This window comes from Aquarana catesbeiana, linkage group LG04 (assembly GCF_042186555.1).
Source record: "Aquarana catesbeiana isolate 2022-GZ linkage group LG04, ASM4218655v1, whole genome shotgun sequence".
NCBI classification, from domain to species: domain Eukaryota; kingdom Metazoa; phylum Chordata; class Amphibia; order Anura; family Ranidae; genus Aquarana; species Aquarana catesbeiana.
In genome coordinates this window covers 258,787,763-258,809,334 of record NC_133327.1, presented here as the reverse complement: position 1 = coordinate 258,809,334, position 21,572 = coordinate 258,787,763, and the positions used below count along the sequence as shown (strand labels likewise).

The 21,572-nt window shown below is 43.5% G+C and overlaps 1 protein-coding gene across 4 annotated transcripts in view; it reads left to right on the top strand.

Moving 5' to 3' along the window:
* Positions 1 to 21,572, top strand: part of LPP (LIM domain containing preferred translocation partner in lipoma) — a 582,414-nt gene that overhangs the window by 255,152 nt on the left and 305,690 nt on the right. For all 4 annotated transcript variants that reach the window (XM_073626412.1, XM_073626410.1, XM_073626413.1 and 1 more), the window contains one exon: positions 896 to 1,018. In XM_073626412.1, the coding sequence (XP_073482513.1) occupies positions 896 to 1,018 (123 nt within the window). The remainder of the gene's footprint in view (positions 1 to 895; positions 1,019 to 21,572) is intronic.

Sequence of the window (21,572 nt, the reverse complement as noted above, 5' to 3'; positions counted from 1 at the left end):
TTGTCAATCTTCTTGTAGCCTAGGCCATCTTTATGTAGCGCAAAAATTCTTTTTTTCAGATCCTCAGAGTTCTTTGCCATGAGGTGCCATGTTGAACTTCCAGTGACCAGTATAAGAGTGAAAGCGATAACACCAAATTTAACACAGCTGCTCCCCATTCACACCTGAGACCTTGTAACACTAACGAGTCACATGACACCGGGAGGGAAAATAACTAATTGGGCCCAATTTGGACATTTTCACTTAGGGGTGTACTCACTTTTGTTGCCAGCGGTTTAGACATTAATGGCTGTGTGTTGAGTTATTTTGAGGGGGACAGCAACTTTACCAACTTTACACTGTTATACAAGCCGTACACTCACTACTTTATATTGTAGGAAAGTGTCATTTCTTCAGTGTTGTCACATGAAAAGATAGAGTAAAATATTTACAAAAATGTGAGGGGTGTACTCACTTTTGTGAGATACTGTATGTGCTAAATGTTCTTTCAACGGAAATCTCAAGATGTGTCTCATGAAATAATTCAGAACTGTATGCATGCAAGGACCAGATTTTTCTAAGCAAACCAAAAAGGTAGCATTTTTTAGCATGCTAAAAACTTTGTGTTATCTTCTCAATAGCACAGATCTTGGATGCAGATTTCTTTAACATGGGACATAAACTTACAGCTCAAAATTTGCTATATATTTTTTTCTAAAAAAAGCCAAAACCCGTCTGTTTTCGTCTTTAGAGCCTTAATCTGACAATCTTACATGTGGTAAAGAAGGTGGGGAGGCTTAGTAGGCCTTGACCACCACTATTGTATTCCAAAGTAACATTTCAGTAGAATTCATTTTATCTGGTGAATGAAGCAACTTGGTTGACTCTTATGAAGCTTCTTCCATATATCTTACAGATAAACACTGGTGGGAAAACGATAGAAGAACGCCGCTCAAGCTTAGATGCAGAGATTGACTCCTTGACAAGTATTTTGGCTGATTTGGAAAGCAGTTCTCCATACAAGCCACGCACAAGTCAGGTAACCATCACAGTTTTTAGGATTCACCATCTCATTGTTGTATGTATAACTGATGTACCAATGAAGATTACTTGATCTCACATTTAGGGTCCTTTCAAAGCTTTGTCTGGTAACACATGCATTTTTGCGCATTAAGGGCTCATTTACATCTGAGGGGCAGTAAAAATAAGAAGTTTAGCCATGGTTTTACTGGCCATCCCCCTTAAACCTAACATGGTGGCTTGAAGATGTAGCACACGTGCCATGGTCACAATGCTTTTCTTTACAGCAATGGCAAATATTGAAACCCACTGTCAGGTTTGGTGCCATGCCACAATCACAAGCCAAACACTAGGCTGCGGCATAGTATTCCCATTCAACCCCCCCCCCCCCCCCCCCTTTGTCTTAAAAAAAAAAAAAAAAAAAAAAAGGCATTCAGTATTTCCTTCTGACCATCTGACAGTCTTTCCAGTAGTGCAACCAACACAAGTGTAAATCAGCTCTTTATTTTTCATGGCACTCAGCATGGCTCAACACAAAAAATGCACCTGCTTTATTTTTGGCACCAAAGAGCACCACAACACACATCTGTGCTTTGTGGTGTGCTATAGCATAGGCGCTTTCAGTTCTACTGTATATGTGCATTGGGGGTGCCATTTTCAATGAATGGCAAGACATATTCTGCATGTTTTCATGTGTTGGGGTAATGTGCATTAAATGCAGCTTTTGACATGCTAAACTAGATATATATGTCTTGATACAGTAGATAATTATACAGTAATGTAAAAAAAGTACACCCATTGAAATTTATATCAAATATATTTATACAGGCAATCATTAGATATTCATTTAAACAGTACCTGCAGGTAAAGGTTATATACTTATTTTTTTTTTTTTTTAATTGTTTTTATGAATAAATATAGGTTCACCGTTACATAGTACAAACAATCACATTATATAGAACAGTAGTACCACAGGAATATGTATGTAACGGCAACATATAAAGACAGTATTTACAAGTTTAGGTAACGAGATTAACCACTTAAGGACTGAGCCTCTTTTTGAGATTTGTTGTTTACAAGTTAAAAACATTTTTTTTGCTAGAAAATGACTTAGAACCCCCAAACATTATACGTTTTTTCTCTAACACCCTAGAGAATAAAATGGCGGTTGTTGCAATACTTTCTGTCACACCGTATTTGCGCAGCGGTCTTACAAGCTCACTTTTTTTGGAAATTGCACTTTTTTGGATTAAAAAATAAGACAACAGTAAAGTTAGCCCAATTTTTTTTTATATTGTGAAAGATAATTCGACACCGAGTAAATTTATACCCAACATATCACGCTTTAAAATTGCACCCGCTCGTGGAATGGCGACAAACTTTTACCCTTAGAAAATCTCCATAGGCAACGTTTAAAAAATTCTACAGATTGCATGTTTTGAGTTAGAGGAGATCTAGGGCTAGAATTATTGCTCTCACTCTACTGATCGCTGTGATACCTCACCTGTGTGGGCCCTACTCATGTCTGCGTTCGCTTCTGCATGCGAGTTCGGCGGGACTGGGCACGTTGAAATTTTTATTTTTTTTCTTATTTATTTTACCTTTTTATTTTTACACGGTTTTGAAAAAAAAAAATGTGCCACTTTTATACCTATTACAAGGAATGTAAACATCCCTTGTAATAGAAAAAAAAATGACCGAACCTCTTAAATATGAGATCTGGGGTCAAAACCCCAGATCTCATATTTACTCTAAAATACAACAAAAAAAAATTTTTTGTCGTTTAAAAAAAAAAAAAAAATGGCCCTTTAAGAGCTATGGGCGGAAGTGACCTTTTGACGTCGCTTCCGCCCTGCAATGGTATGGAAACAGGTGGGGGCCGTCTTCCCCTCACTCGTCTCCATACCCAGCATGTGAAAGGATCTGATCGCCGCTGCCGACGGCTCCGGTAAGCGGCAGAGGGCACCAGAGCGCGGCGGGGGGCCTCTCTCGCCACCGCTAAAAGTGATCTCGCGGTGAATCCGCCGCAAAGACTACTTTTATCTGAAAGCGGACCGCCGGCCAAAGAAGAGGATACCGGGGTTATGGCAGCTACCATAACAACAAAACTCCTGTTCAAAGTTAGGACGTATATTGGCGTGCGGCGTTCCGGAGGTGGTTAACCACTGTCAGCAGTGGCGGAGGCAATCGGATGTTTCCCCCTGTGTGACATGGAGATGAGTGAGGGGAAGATGGCCCCCACCCATCTCAATATCATTGCAGGGCGGAAGCGACGTCAAAAGGTCACTTCCGCCCATAGCTCTTAAAGGGACATTTTTAATTTTTTTTTTTAAATGACAATTTTTTATTTTATTTGAAATATGAGATCTGAGGTCTTTTTGACCCTAGATCTCATATTTAAGAGGTCCTGTCATGCTTTTTTTTCTACTACAAGGGATGTTTACATTCCTTGTAATAGGAATGAAAGTGACACCATTTTTTTTTTTTAAAGAACAGTGTAAAAAAATAAAGTAAAATAAATAAGAAAAAAAAAAAATTGTTTTAAACGTGCCCCGTCCCGACGAGCTTGCGTGCAGAAGCGAATGAATATGCGAGTAGCGCCCGCATATGAAAACGGTGTTCAAACCACACATGTGAGGTATCGCCGCAATCAGTAGAGCGAGAGCAATAATTCTAGCCCTCGACCTCCTCTGTAACTCAAAACATGCAACCTGTAGAATTTTTTAAACGTCACCTATGGAGATTTTTAAGGGTAAAATCCTTGAGTAAGATTCGGTCACAGAATCGATTTTAGTGGCCTCCAGATGTGCAAGACAAACCCATGAAGCTTTTCTTGTATTTTACATTACATTACCTCCCCATAATATTTTTCGTGCCACATTTGTCTGTAATACCTCCACTGATTAGTTGCTTACATATTTCTATACATGAATACTAGTGTTATTGGGAACATTTCTGCCGTTGGAAAACTCTCAAATTACAAGTTTGCATACATTGGAATGCATATGTTTTTTTTTTTTTTTCATTAAAAGTACTGTGGTTCTCAGACATTTGTCTTGACTTTTGTATACACATAAGCCTGAGTCACGCATGTTCTTATAGAAAGCTTCAAAGCAGTACTTGGGGCAAGATTTACTCACACTGTTCTGGCTGGAAAGTAAAAATCATGTTAAAGAGCCGAATTGCAGGGTTTTAGTGGATGCTGAGCCTTTGGCACAATCACATTTAGTGGAAAGGACATCTTCTAGTTTCAAGGCATAGTGTCTTGTTCCTGCCTGAACTTTGGCACAGTCTTTCGTGTACACTTGCATGTACAGTGGGGACGGAAAGTATTCAGACCCCCTTAAATTTTTCACTCTTTGTTATATTGCAGCCATTTGCTAAAATCATTTAAGTTAATATTTTTTTTCCTCATTAATGTACACACAGCACTCCATATTGACAGAAAAACACAGAATTGTTGACATTTTTGCAGATTTCTTAAAAAAGAAAAACTGAAATATCACATGGTCCTAAGTATTCAGACCCTTTGCTGTGACACTCATATATTTAACTCAGGTGCTGTCCATTTCTTCTGATCATCCTTGAGATGGTTCTACACCTTCATTTGAGTCCAGCTGTGTTTGATTATACTGATTGGACTTGATTAGGAAAGCCGCACACCTGTCTATATAAGACCTTACAGCTCACAGTGCATGTCAGAGCAAATGAGAATCATGAGGTCAAAGGAGCTGCCTGAAGAGCTCAGAGACAGAATTGTGGTAAGGCACAGATCTGGCCAAGGTTACAAAAACATTTTTGCTGCACTTAAGGTTCCTAAGAGCACATTGACCTCCATAATCCTTTAATGGAAGACGTTTGGGACGACCAGAAGCCTTCCTAGAGCTGGCCATCCGGACAAACTGAGCTATCGGGGGAGAAGAGCCTTGGTGAGAGAGGTAAAGAAGGACCCAAAGATCACTGTGGCTGAGCTCCAGAGATGCAGTTTGGAGATGGGAGAAAGTTGTAGGAAGTCAACCATCACTGCAGCCCTCCACCAGTCGGGGCTTTATGGCAGAGTGGCCCTACGGAAGCCTCTCCTCAGTGCAAGACACATGAAAGCCCGCATGGAGTTTGCTAAAAAAAAAACACCTGAAGGACTCCAAGATGGTGAAAAATAAGATTCTTTGGTCTGATTAGACCAAGATAGAACTTTTTGGCCTTAATTCTAAACGGTATGTGTGGAGAAAACCAGGCACTGCTCATCACCTGTCAAATACAGTCCCAACAGTGAAGCATGGTGGTGGCAGCATCATGCTGTGGGGGTGTTTTTCAGCTGAAGGGACAGGACAACTGGTTGCAATCGAGGGAAAGATGAATGCGACCAAGTACAGGGATATCCCGGACGAAAACCTTCTCCAGAGTACTCAGGACCTCAGACTGGGCCAAAGGTTTACCTTCCAACAAGACAATGACCCTAAGTACACAGCTAAAATAATGTAGGAGTGGCTTCACAACAATTCCGTGACTGTTCTTGAATGGCCCAGCCAGAGCCCTGACTTAAACCCAATTGAGCATCTCTGGAGAGACCTAAAAATGGCTGTCCACCAACGTTTACCATCCAACCTGACAGAACTGGAGATGATCTGCAAGGAGGAATGGCAGAGGATCCCCAAATCCAGGTGTGAAAAACTTGTTGCATCTTTCCCAAAAAGACTCATGGCTGTATTAGATCAAAAGGGTGCTTCTACTAAACACTGAGCAAAGGGTCTGAATACTTAGGACCATGTGATATTTCAGTTTTTCTTTTTTAATAAATCTGCAAAAATGTCAACAACTCTTTGATTTTCTGTCAATATGGTGTGCTGTGTGTACATTAATGAGGAAAAAAATGAACTTAAATGATTTTAGCAAATGGCTGCAATATAACAAAGAGTGAAAATTTAAGGGGGGTCTGAATACTTTCCGTCACCACTGTATACCTGTCTAGTAATTGAATCTACCACAATTAGATCTTTGTTTGGCCCATCTCTCTAGCTATTTAGTATACCTTTTATCCACAACATTTTTAACCATTAAATTCATCTACTAAGTGCATAAAGAAATCTTTGCATGAATTTTTATTTTGCCATTTTTAAATTTTTTTTTTTTTTTATATGGGGATTTACTAATCTGCCAACAAAAAAGGAATAATTGCTAAAACCATTTCATTTATTTGGTTATGGAAGTAGAAAAAATAGATTGAGAACCAGACTTTGAGGTCAATTTAAACATTTGTATAATGTGCATTGTTACAAGTATTGTTACACTATTACTTAGTCAATGTTTATTGGCACAGCTTATAGCAGGAATGTGACCCATGCACAATGTGAAGGCTTGTTGAGCATTCTGGGACCTCATGGAGGCACCATGAACCCTAACATGTTTGGCCCGTGAAGACTTCCCTACAGGATGGTGGTCAGCTACTTCCTGCTGACTTCAGTTGAAACCAAGGCGTAGCCTGAATTAACAAACTTTATGTACAAACTAAAACAAAGAGCATGGTAGTATTTTGCATGGGAAACGTAGAATTCATAAGCATATTGATACAAAATCTAAATAGATGCAGTACAGTATACTGTGTGTGTGTGTGTGTGTGTGTATATGTGTATATATATATATATATATATATATATATATATATATATATATATATATATTGTGTGTATATGTATGTATGTGTGTGTGTAAATCTTTCATTGTTTATTTCATTTTCATTAGCGCTGCACTATATTACTTTATTCGTTCACATATTTACAGATTATCTGATGTGCTGGCAGCTACCACTATTTGTTTAAGACAGCGCGGTTTCTTTACTATTTTTCCTATACATTGTTTTTGGGTAGGCCAAGGTCAGCCTGAATGCACGTCAGTCGCTGCTTGGCAAGGACTGAATGGTGGAAATGGCCTGCGCACCTCTTTAACATGCCAATTATATCTATCAAAGTTCTCTGGCTTGACAGACTATCTACCACAAGTTGCAGGGTGTGTGCCATGCAACTGAGGTCTGACACTTCAGCAAGCCTCATTCTTTTCACCATGTTTGCACCGCTGTCACGAAGCACAAGCATCACTCGGTCTTTGTTTATTCCCCAGTCTTGAAGCATGCCTAGAAATATTTCTCTAATGTACTCCCCAGTGTGGGATCCTTGCATCACCTTTGAATTCAACACGGATTGCCTTTCTCTTTCATTCATCGATGGACACAGCGCCTCCTTAATCTTGACCATTGGGTTATATCGTCTCAGCAGGAGTAGGACTAGGCAGAACAAAAAACACCTGGCTACGCCCATGGGCTGTCCTCAGTATATATCCCCCTCCCTGCTCTAGGTATTCAGTTTATTTCTGTCTAGTCAGGAGTAAGGACCTAGCTCCTTGCTGGGATCTTTTGGTCCTAGCAAATTTTGCTTTTTGTCTTTCTTCAATGCATTTTTTCCTGGAAGATCTACAATCGACTGCCGGTCTGGGTGATGGGATGGATAATCTAGATCTAGTGGTCTCCTTAGTTCAGCCAGCGAGTGCAGGCAGACTGGAGCTGCGCGCTAGGTCGGCTGAGACATAGACTCAACGGACGGAGGCTGGCCCATGAATTATACATTTTGCAGGGTCGCAGACGAACGGGCTGAGTCACAGCGGTCCCTTGGCAGACAGCCTCCCACTTCAGTGGCGAGGAGTTCTGTTTGGAGGGTCACCCGCACCATGGATCAGTAGGTTCAGTCCCCCCTCTCCTCTTTGGGGCGGTTTTGGGTGGACGCAGGTACCCTCCAGGGATTGTCTGACCTGCCTGCGGGATCCCTCCTCCCATCCTAAAGTCCCTTGGTTAAGCTGGGCTTCCCCCTCCCCTCACGGATTGGTGGGAGTCCCAGGGCAGTCCCTTGGTCTGGCTGGTCTCCGGCTGGCGGCCATGTTTGTGTAGCCGGTGATGTTACAGTGACCATTTTTCGTTAGTCTAGTGAGACGGCAGAGACGGCCGGAACCTCGTGGAGATGCCAGAGCTCCTCCTCTCCCTCCCCTATGCCTTTCTTCCTGTATCTGGCAGCCAAGTCCTTCTGGAGGTCAGACTCACTTTTTTTGGTTACACAGGGACCAGGGAAAGGGATGGTCGCTTCCTCGGCTACCATCTCCAGATGGAGACAGACTGTGACTCAGGCCTATTCTATTAAGGGTTGCATTCCTCTTTTCCCTGTCATGGCGCATTCTACTCAGGTGCTTAGTACTTCTTGGGCCTTCCATCATCAAGCGTCAATATCACAGCTCTGCAAGGCGGCCACTTGGTCGTCGGTGTATATTTTCATTATATACTATAAAGTAGCTATTTTGGCATCTGCGGATGCTTCTTTTGGCCGCAAGGTTTTGCAGGCTGCTGTTTAGGGGGGGGGGTTCCCTCTTGAGGGGTGTTTTTTTTTCTTGAAACAATTTTATTTCAGATGGGGCTCCTGTGCCCCAGCTAAGGTTACTGTGTCCTGGTTAGAGCTCCTGTTGTTAACCTTGGGTTATTTTGCCCACCCCTCATTTTCCTTTGGCACTGCTTTTGGACACCCCAATGGTCAAGATTAGGGAAGTGCTGTGTCGATGAGCAAAAGAGAAAATTGGATTTTTGTACTCACCATAAGTTCATCGATGGACACAGCACCCAACCCCTCTATGGAGTTTTTAAAGCTTCTGTTACTACTTGCTACTAAACTGAATACCTAGAGCAGGGAGGGGGTTATATACTGACTGAGGACAGCCTATGGGTGTAGCCAGCTGTTTTTTGTTCTGCCTGGTCCTACTCCTGCAGAGGCAATATAACCCAATGTTCAAGATTGTGGTGCTGTGTCCTTCGAACTCAGAGAAATGAATTTTACGGTGAGTATAAAAATCCAATTTTTTTTTTGTCCCTCCGCTGTCAATGAAGTGGCATGTAAGACTCCGTAGTGATTCTGTTGATCCTGATCAGCAGTCATTCGTAAATGAGAGTGTGTTGCCAGCATTCTCTGGTTGCAGCATAGCCTTTACTTTCTCAAATACCTTTTGGTGAATCTTTCCCAGCATTTCAGTTCGATAATACTTTTCACTCTTCAATGGGAACCTTGGCTTAGCTATGGACATCAACTGTTGAAATCCAGAGTTAGTCACCATTGTAAATGGCTGCTTATCCGTAACCATCTTCTCTGTGTTTGCTTTGTCCAGATGTTGGGATCTTCCATCTAAATTTTAGCCACTTAGCTTTTTTCTGAAACATATCTTTTTTTGTTTGTGGGAGTGTGGTATTTCACTTTGTGATTCAGTTTGTTTTCTCTGTGCTTCATTATATAATTCAACATGATGAACTCTTAGGGCCCAAAGATTTGACATATTTTTGTTTTTTGCAGTTGTTGATCCCATGCTCACATTGTGCATGTGTTGCGCCCTGCAGCTTTTCCTGGAGTTGGTTGTGACGAGAAATTGTCCCAGACCAAGCTTTTACTTTTTCTCTCTGCATCCATCGGAATTTGAAAGAGTAAGGTTAAAAATTACAGGCACCCTTCTGTGGGTGGGCTTGCTGGCTGGCACCCTTCTGTGGGTGGGCTTGCTGGCTGGCACCCTTCTGTGGGTGGGCTTGCTGGCTGGCACCCTTCTGTGGGTGGGCTTGCTGGCTGGCACCCTTCTGTGGGTGGGCTTGCTGGCTGGCACCCTGCTGTTGGTGGGCTTGCTGGCTGGCACCCTGCTGTTGGTGGGCTTGCTGGCTGGCACCCTGCTGTTGGTGGGCTTGCTGGCTGGCACCCTGCTGTTGGTGGGCTTGCTGGCTGGCACCCTGCTGTTGGTGGGCTTGCTGGCTGGCACCCTGCTGTTGGTGGGCTTGCTGGCTGGCACCCTGCTGTTGGTGGGCTTGCTGGCTGGCACCCTGCTGTGGGTGGGCTTGCTGGCTGGCACCCTGCTGTGGGTGGGCTTGCTGGCTGGCACCCTGCTGTTGGTGGGCTTGCTGGCTGGCACCCTGCTGTTGGTGGGCTTGCTGGCTGGCACCCTGCTGTTGGTGGGCTTGCTGGCTGGCACCCTGCTGTGGGTGGGCTTGCTGGCTGGCACCCTGCTGTGGGTGGGCTTGCTGGCTGGCACCCTGCTGTGGGTGGGCTTGCTGGCTGGCACCTTCCTGTGAGTGGGTGGCTGCTGGCTTGATTGCGTGTCCGAGTGTCGAGGCGAGGGTGGCCTGTCAGACTCAAAAGTGCGCAGAGGCGTAATGATGTAGTGTGCGTGTCCCGCGAGCCCCTGCGCCCTGGGTCTACAGACTGCTGGGCCCCAAAAGGATGGCCGTGGCCCGCAGAGATCAATATTGGTAATATCAGTCTAGTTTGTGACCGATACAGATGTTTTGAAAAATACTGATATCGTCCTTACTGATAATCGGTCGATCCCTACTTCTTTGTGCAGCACCTGCCCCAGCACCCCCTTATATTTACTGGAGCCCCAGCGATGCCCACGAGTGTCTCAGCTATCCAGGACTCTCCTGAATGACTGAGACACAGCAGCGGCACCTTTGGCTTCACTGTCAATCAGTCAGTTAGCCAATCGAGAGAGAGAGGGGCGGGGCCGAACCGCAGTTCAGTGTCTGAATTGGACATGGAGCTGCAGCTTGGCTTGCGTGCACCCATAGCAAGCTGCTTGCTGTGGGGGCGATCAACAGGAGGGAGGGGCCAGGAGCGCCGAAGAGGCATCCATGAAGAGAAAGATCGGGGCTGCTCTGTGCAAATAAATCCACTGCAACAGAACAGGTAAGTGTAACATGTTTGTTGTTTTTATAGATTAAAAAATTAGACTTTTTACAGTCACTTTAATCTGGTCTGCAGATGGCAGTGGGTATTATAAACATATAAAAGATTGATTAGGGGTCCTCTTTAACTTTTATATTAAGTTTGATAATTGTGTGTTTATTTTTTTTCCCTCACAACAAAATAATGTACTTCCAGATCTAAAAGATGCAATCTGTAAAGACAAACTAAGCTTCACTAAGGGAGCCATGAAGGCAAACACATAATACATGCAGTGAGACAACTGAATGCTTCTGTCTTTTCCCCTGTTGTGTATGAATTACAAATTATTCCATTTGTGCTCATGAGGAAAAAGTGGGTAATTTGGCATTCTTACAATATTCTCATCAAATCTGTTTGTTTGTTTGCCTGTATATTATTTTACAATAAGGGAAAATGACTGTTTAATGTAACAAAGCGCAGAGAAACCTCCGTCTCTTACAGCACCAAAATAATCTGGAATCTGACACATTGCTCATATTAACAGCCTAGCCAAAAGCTTAGGTAGAATTTGCAGTGCATTACATAGGTATTCACCTTCATTGGACTTCTCCATTTAGTGTTAAATCTTCAAAATTAAATAAGTTTGACTGGAATTGACTGGTTCACATAAAATAATCAGTGTTGAGGTGGGAAAAATATACATGGATTTTTAAATGATTTACGATTAAATATTTGAAATGGCTTGATTTCATAAGTATTCACCTCTTTTGGTTTGAATCCTATAACCTTTAAATAAGCTGTGGTGTATCCTGTTGCCACATACCTATTTAGATTAGATTAAGTCCACTTTTGTGTACAGCGCCTTGAGACAAGTTCGTACCCCTTGAAATATTCCACATTTTGTCATGTTACAGCCAAAAACGTAAATGTATTTTATTTAGCTGTGGTGATCCAAAGCTGAGATGGGAGTAGCTGTCTATGGGACATCTGCAACCTAAAAATTCTTCAAAGCTGGGCCTTATGAAAAAGTGGCAAAAATTGTGTCAATGGACGCAGCAGCAGGACTCGGGAGTGCGCCCGTATGGGTGCCCCCATGGAATGCGGCTCTCCGTGGGAGCACTCAATGAGGAGGAGCCAGGAGCACTGCCGGGGGGCTACTCTGTGCAAAACGCTTGCACAGAGCAGGTAAGCATGACATGTTTGTTATTTAAAAAAAAAAAAAAGGAACCTTTACAATCACTTTAATGCTTTTTGCTTGGTAAAGCAGTGAACTCCAGACCCGTCATATTCTTGTATACTGTAGCTTCCATGAATAAGAGTGCTTTTACAGAATAAGTAAAAGTATTTTTTGTTCAGTTTTTCACTTTCAGCATTGGACGTGAGTAAGGAATGGTAAAACTTCTGTCAGTTTTTTTGGTCTTTCGTTAGAAAGAAGAGGATATATTTCTAAAATAAAATAAATCTTCCTTTAGACAGTTCTCACATCAACAAGTGTCCCTCATTGGAAGACTTTTGCATCTATTTTTTTTCTGATGACACTTTAAGATTTTGACTCTTCTCTCATGTTCAGTCCTAGTAACAATGGTCACCAGAACACTTGGGGCATATTTATAAAGCATTAAATCTGACATACACAAACATTTATTGCAGGTTAATCTTCCTAGTCTACGTATTTTAAATAAAATTGATTCACCACCATGGAGTGTTTTGTGAAAGTCACATTCATTGCTTTATAAATATACCCCATAGTGTCAATCTCCCCAGCAGAGACAATATGGATCTAACAAAGGTTCTAACCCTTCCCTACTCAAAATAAAATGTTAAAAAAGGGTTTGGCTTTAGATGCACTAAGCTTTGAAATTCTATTGCCATCTGAGTATAAAATCCTCCAAGCACATCTGATGCCATGTTATTTTGTTTTCAAAGTGCATGTTACAAAGTTTCTTAGTTGGCTTGAATGGGGAAAGCCTTGTGCAAGGTATATACAAGGATGATGCTGTTCAGGGCTCTGATATTGCAAGATTACATGAACAAGCACTGTTATGAGACGTTCAAGTTTGTTTATTAAAGCTATCGCAGCAAAACAACGAATGCACAGTTTGAATACGGCTGTATACATAAAGTAATGAGTTGTCATTAACAATGAAACCCATGTAATGACATTCCTGTTGGTTGCTCTTTACAAATTTACTGGAATTTTGCCCGCTGACAAAATTTCAGTAGGTATAAAAAGCTTAGTTAAGAACATATTCAGTTTCATTTTGCTGCTTTTTCCTGTTTTATTATTTATCCCTGCTATTCTAGAATGTAGCAAATGAGTCTCTATGGAAACAATTAATGGGAAATCTCAGGAAGAAGCAAAGCTGCAAAACGTACTCACATTTGTACTGTTTATATAGTTTGTTTGCCAGGTCTTTATAACGTATAGTATGAATATTGCGCCTGAAGGGGAAATATGCTTTGTAATAATCATTTGTTTATAAGTGAAAATGTACAGCAGACTGTAGCATGTAGTGTTAATCGTTGAAATGGCTTACATTTTGTTTTCTGGTTATTTTGCTTTGCAGCTAGCCATTTTGTCTGCTTGTCTGTTTAATCCCTTCCATGCTCACCAAATTCTGTTAATGCTGCAGTTTTCCAGCCTATGTTAGTGACTCCAGTCAGGACCTATTGACAGGTTGCCAGTTTTTAAGTGTTTGGTTGTTTTTGATTACCTATAGGTTTGGCTGCAGGTGAATGAGGTGTGATTCTGTGAGCTTCTGTTTGGTCACCATTTTCCTAACTGAAAATATTGACAAGGCCTCTAGAACACCTTAGTTGGTCCAGAACAAAGATCTAGAGCATTTAGCATGTCCTAAATAAAATTATTTTCTTGGAAAACAAACCTCTCCATTTAGAACTTTCTTTGAGCCACAGGAACCTATATTTAAAAAAAAAAACAGTAGGTAGTCATTGCTGATTTATTAGGCTGGGTTCACACTGCAGCATGCTCCGGCTCACAGCAGGGGTCTGGTGTGTCCCCATTCACAGTTTCAGGTCCGATTTCAGCTCAAAATTTTGGCTGAATTCAGACCTGAAATGGACCAAAAGACGCATAGGACTCCTGTGCAATTGGCTCCGGAGCCGCTGTGGAGATGTGTGAACTGGCTCCATAGAGAGCCGTTCACAATCTCCTGCTATGTAAATTGGATGTGGAGAAACTCCCGCATCCAATTCGCAACAGTGTGAACCCAGCCAAGTACAAACAAGTATGTAGCCAAGCTTGTGGAATGTCCCCATGTGCAGTGCAGGGCTATGGCCTATGCCAGGGGTCTCCAAACTATGGCCCTCCAGTTATTCAGGAGCTACAATTCCCATCATGCCTAGTCATGTCTGTGAATGTTAGAGTTTTACAATGCCTTGTGGGACATGTAGTTCCACAACAGCTGGAGGGCCATAGTTTGGAGATCCCTGGCCTATGCGTCCACTGCGTAGGAAAGAAGATGATGTGGACCGCAGTCTTACATACTGGAGGGGAGTCTTTTTCCAGAACCTTAGACATATACAAGCATTTAACCCTTGCAGTGCATGACAGCCCCATTGTAAGAAAGGATTTTTGTTTTCTCTAAAGTTCAGCTTCAAATGCTAAGTGAGTCATTCACCTGGAACAAGTATGCAAATCTGGACTTTTTTTTCAGAACTTTTCATATTTTTGCATCCGTAAGTCAGTAATCAGTAAGTACTAAAGCTAATGAAGGAAATTAACCAAGATTGAAGTGGCCAGAATCTGGCACAGCGGTGCATGGCAACCAATCACTTTATAGCTTTAATTCAAAGCTTAAAGTGGTTGTAAACCTCAGACATGAAATATGTACAAAGCATATCCCTTTATAGCAGTGGTTCTCAACTCCAGTCCTCAGGACCCACCAACAGAACAGATTTTAAGTATTACCTTGGGGAGATGCAGACTAGAATACTGCAATCACTGAGCAGCAAATGATGTCACCTGTGATGTATTTCAGTTATATTGCAAACCTGGCCTGTTGGTGGGCCCTGAGGACCGGAGTTGAGAACCACTGCTTTATAGTGTGTACTTATCTCAATACAGAGGACTAAGTGTGATTTCTGTATGCTGCCTCCTTCCTCTGCTATCAGCATAAGTCAATTCTGACAAGTTTTCCTGACACCAAGAGTAAAATTGAGAAAAATTGTGACATGGTAAGGACCTCCAACTTATTGACAGCCTCAGCTTTGTTCCTGTGTGCTGTGTGGAGGGGGGGGGGGGGGGTGTCCCTTTCCTCCAATCAGCTCTCAGAGCTCTCCTCAATGAGCTCTGCAGAGTGTAACTTCAGCTCAGTTTTTCTGAACTCTCAGACAAGCTTGGAAATTCATTACTTTGAATGGCTGCAGATAGACAGGTACTACTTATGTAGGAGGCTTTGTTTCATCTCTGTGCATCACCTGGGGCCAGTCACTTCACTGCATAAATGGCACAGTGGTGTAGTGGGTAGCACTCTCGCCTAGCAGTAAGAAGAGTCACTGGTTCGAATCCCAATGACACTACCTGCCTGGAGTTTGCATGTTCTCCCTGTGCCTGTGTGGGTTTCCTCCGGGTACTCCGGTTTCCTCCCACACTGCAAAGACATGCTGGTAGGTTAATTGGATCCTGTCTAAATTGGCCCTAGTATGTATGAATGTGAGTTAGGGACCTTAGATTGTAAGCTCCTTGAGGGTAGGGACTGCTGTGAATGTATAATGTATATGTAAAGCGCTGCGTAAATTGACGGCGCTATATAAGTACCTGAAATAAATAAAATAAAATAAATGGTAAGGGTTTACAACCACTTTAACTGAACAAACTTAAGTTAAAATGTTTGTAAACCTCTGCCATGAAAATTGAACGAAGCATATCCCTCTATAGTGTGTACTTGCCTCAATCCAAAGCAATGAGTGTGATTTTTCTCTGCTGTCTATTCCCCCCTCCAGCATACAGCAGGTGACTGACAGCCTCAGCTGTGTTTATTTCTCTACTGTGTAGAGGGAAGTGTGTCTCTTCCTTCCACTCAGGTCTCCATTACACAGAGCTCTGTCCTCTAGCTGTGCACTGTGTGAGATCAGATCCCCATCCCCTGCCTTCTGCTTCTGGGAAATAGGCTTTGATCTCTGTACTTTGAACAGATTTGGAGAAGAGATGGTTGCAGATAAACTAGTTCAACCTATGTAGGAATAATTTGTTTAATCTCTGTGCATCACTTGAGACTATTCACTTCACTGGGTATACGGTATGTAAGGGTTTACAACCACTTTAAAAACGTATTGGTTACTATGCATTGCTTCAGTTTCGGCTTTCCCCAGGTTTAGTAAATTTCGCCCAATGAATTAGTACAGCCAAGGAACTAGCATTAATAGAAGGTCAAAAGTGTGAGTCCCTGTGTTTTTCTCATAAAACGTCTAACTAGCTGAAAGCGTGTTTGTTTTGCAAGAAATATGTCATTTGACATTGCAAGCCCCTTTCTGAAATGCTAGTCTAGTTTTAACACTTTTGAATCATAAACATGGAACAAGCATGCAGCACATGAGAGTATGAGAAAACCTAGAATTCCCTGCATCTATTTCTGGGTCAGTAACCCAGAATTGTTTGAAGCCAAGGCATCACCATGATAGTCAGACTACTGAAGAAAGGGTTAGTAATGGCAGCCCACAAATCACCCCCCCCCCCCCCCCCTGACTGAAAAAAAGCATAGGTTACCAATGTAGGCATCTAAAAATGCTAGTTTCCTGGATGTCATGCTGGTCCATTGCCTTTTAGTATTTCTCAGTCACTTGCTTAGAACTATTATACAGAACTTTTAAAGTCATTGACTTAAAGCCAAAGACAGCCAAATACCTAATGTTTCCATTCCGTATATTTGTCTCTGTATGAGTTTTGTTTAAGTACTTGACCTTTGTTATCAGGCCCAGCTAGGCCTTGCAGGTCCTAATCAATATTGTTATTTTGCGTCAGAATTTGATCTCTCAAATATAATTAAATGCAAGAGTGGTTAACTTAAATTTTGAGTATACATACTACCACCAGTCTCTAAACCGTACTTAACATACATAATATTTCCTGAGTAAATACAAAACACAAAGTGCAACTTCATTTTACCATATGTGCAGTATTGCAGCATATAAAATGTATTGTAGTTGCAGGACTTTTCCCTATCAGTTGTCTGTTAGCTAATGTATTTGTAGTATTATTTTAGACATCAGATGTTTGACAGCTCACATCATCCATTGCAAATCTAGTAAATAATCACAATCATTAAAAGTATTGTTCCAAAATAGGACTTAAATTTAGTATAATTTTCATTTTTGTGGATGGAAATTAATGTACCGTATATACTCGAGTATAAGTCGACCCGAATATAAGCCAAGGCACCTAATTTTACCACAAAAAACTGGGAAAACTTATTGACTCGAGTATAAGCCTAGGGTGAGAAATGCGCAGCTACTGTAAGTGGAAAAGAGGGTAAACAATGCCCATCTGCATGCCTCACTGTGCCCATTTGCAGCCATAGGTCCCCCGAACTTCAAACTCGGTAGTTAATGGTTCCTAGATGCCCCCTAGCTGCAGCCAAAATTTGAGTCTCTGGACCCAAAGGGTCCTGAAATGACATTGCTGCAGATGGACACAGTTAACCGACTTTGGGGTCCCGTATCTCGGGGCCACTTGGTACTAGGAACCCCAAATTTGGTGTGCAAACCCAGTGGAAATAGCACTACAACATATCCAAAGTTGTGGTTCCTAGAACCAAGTGTCCCAAAAGTCGGTTTGGAAAATCACACCAGATTTGGGGTTCCTAGCATCAAGTGGCCCCGAGATACTGGGCCCCAAAATTGGTTCGGAAAATGTCAAGCACTTTTCTGCAGAAGAGAATGACATTTTCCAAACCGATTTTGGAGCCTCGTATATCGGGGCAACTTGATGCTAGGAACCCCAGCTTTGGATATGTTGTAGTGCTAGTTCCACTGGGTTTTCACTAGGGCTGCGCATCTTCACTGGCCTCACGATTCGATTCGATTACGATTATCAAGTCAACGATTCGATTCGATTCCGCGATGCATCACGATGCATCACGATTACAGCGCAAGTCCGCAGGTGCTCATGGTTTTCATCAAAAAAAATTAAAGTAGTCAGGAGAACTCCATTTTTTTTATTCTATCTGTTCTTAAGAAAAAAAAGAGACAGCAGAGGAGCTCCAGGCTCTCTTCCAAAATACTAAAGGAGATGGTCAGAGCCTGCGGACATGCTACAGGAGATGATCAGAGACTGCAGACAGACATGCTACAGGAGATGATCAGAGACTGCAGACAGACATGCTACAGGAGATGATCAGAGACTGCAGACAGACATGCTACAGGAGATGATCAGAGACTGCAGACAGACATGCTACAGGAGATGATCAGAGACTGCAGACAGACATGCTACAGGAGATGATCAGAGACTGCAGACAGACATGCTACAGGAGATGATCAGAGACTGCGGACATGCTACAGGAGATGATCAGAGACTGCGGATATGCTACAGGAGATGATCAGAGACTGCGGACATGCTACAGGAGAAGATCAGAGACTGCGGACATGCTACAGGAGATGATCAGAGACTGCGGACATGCTACAGGAGATGGTCAGACACTGGGGACATGGCACAGGAGATGATCAGACACTACGGACATGGCACAGGAGATGGTCAGACACTGCGGACATGGCACAGGAGATGGTCAGACACTGCGGACATGGCACAGGAGATGGTCAGACACTGCGGACATGGCACAGGAGATGGTCAGACACTGCGGACATGGCACAGGAGATGGTCAGACACTGCGGACATGGCACAGGAGATGGTCAGACACTGCGGACATGGCACAGGAGATGGTCAGACACTGCGGACATGGCACAGGAGATGGTCAGACACTGCGGGCATGGCACAGGAGATGGTCAGACACTGCGGGCATGGCACAGGAGATGGTCAGACACTGCGGACATGGCACAGGAGATGGTCAGACACTGCGGACATGGCACAGGAGATGGTCAGACACTGCGGACATGGCACAGGAGATGGTCAGACACTGCGGACATGGCACAGGAGATGGTCAGACACTGCGGACATGGCACAGGAGATGGTCAGACACTGCGGACATGGCACAGGAGATGGTCAGACACTGCGGACATGGCACAGGAGATGGTCAGACACTGCGGACATGGCACAGGAGATGGTCAGACACTGCGGACATGGCACAGGAGATGGTCAGACACTGCGGACATGGCACAGGAGATGGTCAGACACTGCGGACATGGCACAGGAGATGGTCAGACACTGCGGACATGGCACAGGAGATGGTCAGACACTGCGGACATGGCACAGGAGATGGTCAGACACTGCGGACATGGCACAGGAGATGGTTTAGACACTGGGACATGGCACAGGAGATGGTTTAGACACTGGGACATGGCACAGGAGATGGTTTAGACACTGGGACATGGCACAGGAGATGGTCAGACACTGGGACATGGCACAGGAGATGGTCAGACACTGGGACATGGCACAGGAGATGGTCAGACACTGGGGACATGGCACAGGAGATGGTCACAGACTGCGGACAATAATGCAGAGTTGTGGTGTGATGAAGGCGCCCCCCCCCCCCTCTGTACTTACATGCTGCTCTGCCAGTGGCAGCCTGTAATGAGCAGGGCGATCTGCCTGCTCACCATCTCCCCCCGATCTCCATTCGTGCGGCCGGTGTTCCGCCGGTTGTCACATCTCATGTCAGTGAATTCTCCCGGTAGAGCGCTCCGTGCATAAAGTTGTTATTAGTGTGTGTATATTCCGGTCATGTGACTCTCAGCCGCGCCTCCCTCCTCTCACGTCTCTCCTGATGTCAGCCCCGCCCGCCTCTCTTCTGACCTGTTAGCTCCAGTCAGTGGGCGGAGCTGACACCAGGAGAGACTGAGAGGAGAGAGGCGCGGCTGAGAATCACATGACCGGAATATACACACACTAAAAACAACTTTATGCACGGAGCTCTCTACCGGGAGGGGGCGGGGCCAGACATCGATTTTTAGGGTCGCATGCATCGATGCCGCATCGGGGACACCCGAATCGCGATGCATCGATGCTGCGATTAATTTCAGCAGCCCTAGTTTTCACATCAAATATGGAGTACCTAGCACCAAGTGGCCCCGAGATACAGGGCCCCAAAGTCGGTTCGGAAAATGTCATTTTCTGCTGCAGAAAAGTGCTTAACTCGCGTATAAGCCGAGGGGTGCACTTTCAGCACAAAAAAATGTACTGAAAAACTTGGTTTATACTCGAGTATATATGGTAGTCATGTTAGAAGGTGTTAAAGCTGTCAATGGGCACAAACAAAGAATTCAAGCAGAAAAAATGTTGATTGATAAAGCGTAAGGCTAAATCTTTTCATTGCTGCTGCCTGTTCAAATCTGGAAAGACTGTTGATTTACTCGAATGTCCCCCAGCTTACCTAGTCCTTGGTCCTTTACTATAGCCTTCTACAACCTCCACCACTACATTCCAAAGCCATTTCTAGTCATTAGAAGTTTTTTTTTTTTTTTTTTTTTTTTTTTCTGTGAAAAATCTGATTGCACTGGCTAGCTATAATAAGCCAACTAGATTGTTACACTTTGGTAATTACTAGTAGGTAACATTTGCCACTAACATATACACAGAGGGGACTATAATACCAAACACTTTTATAAAAGGACTGGTAAATATGAGATGATCTAGCATGTAATAGAAATAAAAGGAGATTTCATGGGAGAGGCTTGACAAATTCAAAGGAGACTGCATGCCCGTAGTGTATCACCCTTGGGTGCAGTGTGCAAGGTGCACACAGGCCCCGAGAGGGAGGTGTCCCACTGTGCCTCACACATTGCACAACATTGGCAGACACTGGTTCCCTGTCTTTTTTTTTTTTTTTTTTCCCTCTCTCTGGGAAAGTAGCTGAGCGGTCTGCATATCAGTTAACTCCACCTCTGCTCTAGAAGGAGACTAGTGGGAGCCAAACACCACAGTCACTGACCACATCTATACTATGTAACCAACGGCTCTACTGAAGCTCATTGGTTTTGCCTCATCATTCATGCCTCATCCGATCCTCATCCATTAGTTGCCTCATCAACCATTCCTCGAAAATCACAAGTGCTAGAGCTGCAAGATTTATGCAGTGGTATAGCGCTTGTGATCTGGAGGAGACTGGGTACCGGGGGAGCGGCAGGGTGAGAAGATCGGATGAGGCAGCGCTTCCTCTCCCTGTGATAGCTGTCAATGTTGGGGCATGCCTGCTGGAGAAGGCGCCCAGTGGGAACTAAACCCCATGGCTGCTGGCCGCATCTATACTATGTAATTGGTGTGGGCTACTAAAGCGCCTGCTGGTTACTTGATGGCTATCCTCTCGCAGGGAGAAGGGAGGCCTCATTCGATCCTCTCCCCCTGCTGTGTAATCGCCTCCATATCACAAGTGCTATGACGCTACATTAATCTTTGCTGCAGCTCTAGCATATGTGATGTAGAGGAGATTGGGAGCTAGGGGAGCAGGAGTGGGAGAGAATCAGATAAGGCATGGTTGATAAGGTAACCAACAAATGTTTGGATGAAGCAACCAACATACTTCAGTAGCGCCCATTGGTTACATAGTGTAGATGCTGTTGGCAGCTGTGGGGCTCGGTTCCCACTGGGCTCTTCCTCCAGCAGGTTTGGGGTTAACTATGATCTTATTAACTTATAACCCAAATGCAAAAAAAAACTAATTTAGAGCTCAACAACCACCCCAACATTCTACTATTAATACATGGAATATAAAGAATAAG